At 73.9% G+C, this 4639-nt stretch overlaps 2 protein-coding genes across 2 annotated transcripts in view; one reads left to right on the forward strand and one right to left on the reverse strand.

Moving 5' to 3' along the window:
- Positions 1 to 9: 9 nt before the first annotated feature.
- MNEG_12196 (hypothetical protein) lies at positions 10 to 1155 on the forward strand (the record flags this gene model as incomplete). The annotated part of the gene is made up of 1 exon (XM_014039331.1): positions 10 to 1155. A coding segment is annotated over one exon (1146 nt), but the record flags the coding sequence as incomplete, so codon positions are not given.
- Positions 1156 to 3630: 2475 nt separating this feature from the next.
- MNEG_12197 (hypothetical protein) overlaps positions 3631 to 4639 on the reverse strand; it is a gene marked incomplete at both ends in the record, with an annotated part of 3428 nt that continues 2419 nt past the window's right edge. The window contains one exon of the mRNA XM_014039332.1: positions 3631 to 4267. Within this exon, the coding sequence (XP_013894786.1) occupies positions 3631 to 4267 (637 nt within the window). The remainder of the gene's footprint in view (positions 4268 to 4639) is intronic.

Consider the following 4639-nt stretch of genomic DNA (forward strand, 5'->3'; position numbering starts at 1 on the left):
CCGCCCCAGCGCGCGTCGCCCGCGCCCGGCAGCTGCGCGGCGGCCGCAGCGGCCGCCGCGCAGCTGCCCGGCTTGCAGCCTCTCTGGTCGCCAGGACGCGTCGGGGCCGCGGCCGGCGGCGACGCGGTCCCGCAGCGCGGCGCTGACAGCCCGCGCGGCACCGCGGCGGCCATGGCCCGCAAGCAGCAGCCGCTCGGCCATCCGCCGCTGTCAATGCCGCCGCCGGCGCTGGCGCGGCCGCTCGGCGCCGCCGGCGGGGGCCGCCTCTGGAGCCCCGACGCCGCCCTGCCTGACGGCACCGCGGCCGCCGCGGGGGGCCGTCCGCCCCTTGGTGCGCATGCGGGTGCGCCCTGCGTGGCCGGCGGCGCCGCCTCGCCGCCGGGCGGCGCGGGGGCCGGGCTGCTGGGGTGCCTTGGGGCGATGAAAGCAGTCGCGTTTCCCGAGGATCTGGACGATGACGTCACCGCCTTTGCCCGCGGCCCCCTGATTACGACAGAGGTCGTCCCTGATTACTCGTCGGCCCCGCAGCCGCCGCCGGGCTCCGGCGGCGCCCGCGCGCCCGCGGCCGCGGCGGCGGGCGCCGGCCCCTCCCCAGTTCTGCCGGCGCTGCGGGCGGTGGCAGGCGGGGAGGAGGAGGGCTCGTTCTCGAATTGGATGGCGTTCGCATCTCAAATGGGCATGTTGGGCGGCGGCAGCAGCAGCGGTGGTGGCGACACTGTGGCAGTCAGCAGCTTGGGGCCAGACGGCGCGCAGTGCAGCTTGGGCCACCGGCCGCGCCGAGGTGACGGCGCCCCCCCGCCCTGGCCCCCAGCCGTGACCGGCAAGCAGGCGCCGCCAGCGCCGCGGCAGCCCGGCATGACGCGCCACAGCAGCATCTGCCTTGATGCGTGCGCGGGCGCCGCCGACCAGGGTCCGGCCCCAGCGGCGCCGCACGTGCCGCCCTCTGGCCCGGGGCCGCTCGCGGCCCCGGCCCCGCCGGCGCCGCTCGGGCCCGGCGCCGCGATCAGCCACGCGTTCGAGATGCCTTCCTTCTTTTGCCAAGCCTCCCCAAGCGCGGGCGCTGGCGGCGCGGAAGCCGGGGGGGCGGCGCCTCGGCTGCCCGCGCGGCCGGCTACTGCAGAGCCCATCCACGGCCACAGGCAGTGGGTCCCGTGACCCGGGCCTGCAAACAGATTAGACAGTCGCAGCGCCAGGCCCGGCGGCCGCAGCGGCCGCCACAGACCAGGAGTTGCGGCGGGCGGGCCGAGCGCCCGGCGCCGGCACGCGCACACGCGTGTCGGTGCCGGCAGCGGCGCAGGTCGGCGCCGGCCACGGCTCGCATGCCACGTGTGCCCTGCGCCGGCAGGGTCGTCGGTGCGGGCGAGCTTCGGGGCACACGCGCGGCCGCCAGGGCCGGGCCGCGACCCGCCAGCGCCGGCGGTCGCCAACGCCTCGAAGCCGGCCCGGCCCGCCCCTTGGCGCCGCCGTTCCTGTCGGTGCGCGCGCGGCAGTCCTCACAGCCCACGCGTTGTGCGCGTAACCGGGGCGGACCGCGCGCAGTTTCAGACGGCCCTGACGCCACCCCGACGGCGCCGCGCCCGGCGGCCAGCCCCAGCCAACGACCCTGTATAGGCAGCAAACCCCCACGCAGGCTCATTAGCGATCACTCTCGGAGACATGCACGCCCCTAGAACCGCCCCTCCCTGAGCACGCACGCACACGCGCATAGGCACACGCGGCTTTCGTCCGGCGTAGGCATCACCCGTTTTTTCCTTATCCATCATCTGTCCAGCCGCCGCGGGCGGGCGATCGGCCTTGGCCGCGCCCTCTCGCGCGCGCGGCGCACCATCTAGGCGCACACACGCACGCACGCGCCGGGGCGGTGAGGAGGCGGGCCGGCAGCGGCAACCCCCGCACTCGCCGCCCCGCCCCCGCCCCGCTCGGCCTCGCCCCTGCGGCGGCGTGCGGCGCACACTGACGAACAGGCACGCACCGCTCCGCGCGATCTGACCGCAGACCTTAGCTCCGACCCCCAGCCGAGCCTGCACCAATTCATGCCCGCCCGCCACATGCCGGGACACCTGGGCTGGAGTTGCGGCTGAAGTGCCACCCCGAGCATGCACCGTTTCGTTCCTCTGTTACGTGTCGGCCCCGCCCCTCCCGTGCGGCGGCGCGAATGATACCCGGCCGCCCGCACGCCGCGGCCGGCCCGCCGTGCGCACGCGCACGCGCCGCGGGGCGCTGCTGTGGCGGCCGTCGCCCCGGCGTTCCCACAACTATTCCCAGTGCCGCGAGCGGCTGCTGCTGCTATGTGCGGTGGCAGCGACGGCCTGCGCCGCGTGCGAAAGCCGGGAAAGACGCCGCGCAGGCACGGGTGCGCCCACGTGATTCAGACAGGTGCATCAGGGCGCGGGGGGGGGGTACCATCCTCTCTCCGCGCAGCCCTCCCGCGCGCCGTCGTCGCGGCCGCCGGGCTCGCACGCGTCACTCTGTTGGGCTGCAGCGCTGCGCCGCATCCCGTTGTTGTTTCGCCTCTGGGTGTGCTTCGTCCCCGTGAGGGGCCGCCTGATCAGTGTCTACAGATTGGAATGAAACGCACCCCCATCACATAGCATCTGCACCACCCGCGGACCAAGCCGAAACGCGGCTGCCACCCCGCCCGCACAGCGTGTGCGCGGCTTTTCGGCCCCTCTCGGCCGACCCTCTGCGCCGCCGCCCGCCTGCTTACACGCATGGCGCGCACTCTGCGCCGGCGGGGCGGGTGGGCGGCGGCGCGCCCGCGCGCGCGCTCATATCTCCTCCCTGGGCGTGCCGGAGTAGGCAGGCGGGCCGTGGAACGTGCAGACGCTGCTAATGCTGCCCCTCTGGCGAACCGATTTGAACCGACTGACCGCCCAAGAGGGAACCAGACGCGTGCCCAAACCCCCCGCCGCACCCCGCCCGCCAGCCATTCACGTTGCGCTACGCTTTCGGGCCCCCTCCGACCCTAGCCCCCAGCCTTTGCGGGGCCGTGCCCACGACGGTCCCCGCGCGCGTGCGCGCGTGCATGGAATGCCGTGCCGTCGGCGTCGCTGCCCTGCGGCACAGCATACTGGCTTGTAACGCACGAGAGTTGGGGCGTTTGCATTGGGCGGTACACCGGGCGCGTGCTCCCAAGGGCGGCTTTGTTCGGGCGGCGAGGGGGTGTGCCAGCGGGGGACCATGCAGGCAAGTAGGTGCGCGCGCACACAGCAAGGATCCACCCCTCTGACCCCTTTGAAAGGCTGCAATCAAAGGGCAGCGGTCAGACAGAAAACGAAGACAGGCAGCCGTCGCAGCTGCAGCGATACACGTGGCATGTTTTTGCGCCAAAATGGAGCCTCATGTTGGAGGCGGGCCACCCCTCCCGAAAGGAATGCGGGCTGCATTGCCGCCGCTGCTGCTGCCGCTGCTGGTTGCACGACAGCGTGCGGCCCTTGAACTAATCGTCGGCGAGCCGCTGCCGCTGCTGCTGCTCCGGGTGTGCAGGGGCGAGACTGGGACACTCAAGGCAAAGCAGCACAAGCCGCTGGGTGGGTCAATCAGTGAATGGCACTTGTTGATGCAGAATAAAAGGAACAGATCATGCGGCCAGTCACAGGGTGCAAGGTGAATCACCAGCCGGGGCGCGGGTCACAGCGGCGACGCCACGCGGAACCGGAGCACTCGCATCCGCGCCAGCTGGCGCGTCACCGCGCCCTCGTCCCCCACCGCCGCCACCAGCGCCGCCCGGCCCGGCACGTTGCCCTCGCACTCGACCGCCGCCCTCGCGGCGAGCGTCCCCTCCGCCAGCGCGCGCCCCGGCGCCGCGCCGCGCGCGAGCGCGGCGGCGAAGCCGGCGGCGAGGCAGTCGCCGGCGCCGCTGACGCTGCGGACGTGCGCGGGCGCGGCCGGGATGTGCCGCGCGACGACCTCCGCGCCGCCGCCGCCGCCGCTGCCGCCGCCGATGCTGCGTTCCAAGGTCAGTAGCGCCGCCCCGGCCTCTCCCAGTGTGAGCACCACCGCCCCGAGCCCCGACGCCAGCAGCGGCGCCGCGGCGGGCGCGATGTCCGCGAGCTGCCGCGCCGCCGCCGCTGCAGCGTCAGCACCTCCGCCGCCCGACGCGCCGGCCGGCGGCCCGCGGTGCTGCTCTTCCCGCTGCTGCCGCTGCTGTTGCTGCGGCTGCGCCTGATGCCGGCCGCCGCCGCGCCGCGCGTGCTCTGCGGCAATCGCGCGGAGCTCATCAGCGTTTGGTGTTATGTAAGCCAGCTGGTGCAAAACGTCCACGCACCTGGGCAGGGGAATAAGTAAAGGTAACGGGGGGCAGCCCGGGCAAATCAGGCAGCGCGCTCGCGTGCGGGGCACCGACGAGGCAACGGCGGTGGTTGCAGGTAGGGGCATGCGTGCGGAGCGGCCGCAGGCGGTGGGCAACGGGCTTGCGGGGGGCGGGTCAGGGGGCAGAGGCAGAAATACCACCTGCGGGGTCCTTGGCATCCGCAAGGCGGAAGAACTTGAGCTTAGAAAAGCACAGCGCAGCGCAGCGCAGCACATGGCAGCGCAGCAAAGCACACAGCAAAGAGGGCAACACGACAGACAGCACACAACCGCCCACCGCGGCGCCTTGGGGACCGAGATCGGCTCGAACAGCACGGGCACCCCCGCC

Source organism: Monoraphidium neglectum (assembly GCF_000611645.1).
Source record: "Monoraphidium neglectum strain SAG 48.87 unplaced genomic scaffold scaffold03116, whole genome shotgun sequence".
In the NCBI taxonomy this organism is placed as follows: domain Eukaryota; kingdom Viridiplantae; phylum Chlorophyta; class Chlorophyceae; order Sphaeropleales; family Selenastraceae; genus Monoraphidium; species Monoraphidium neglectum.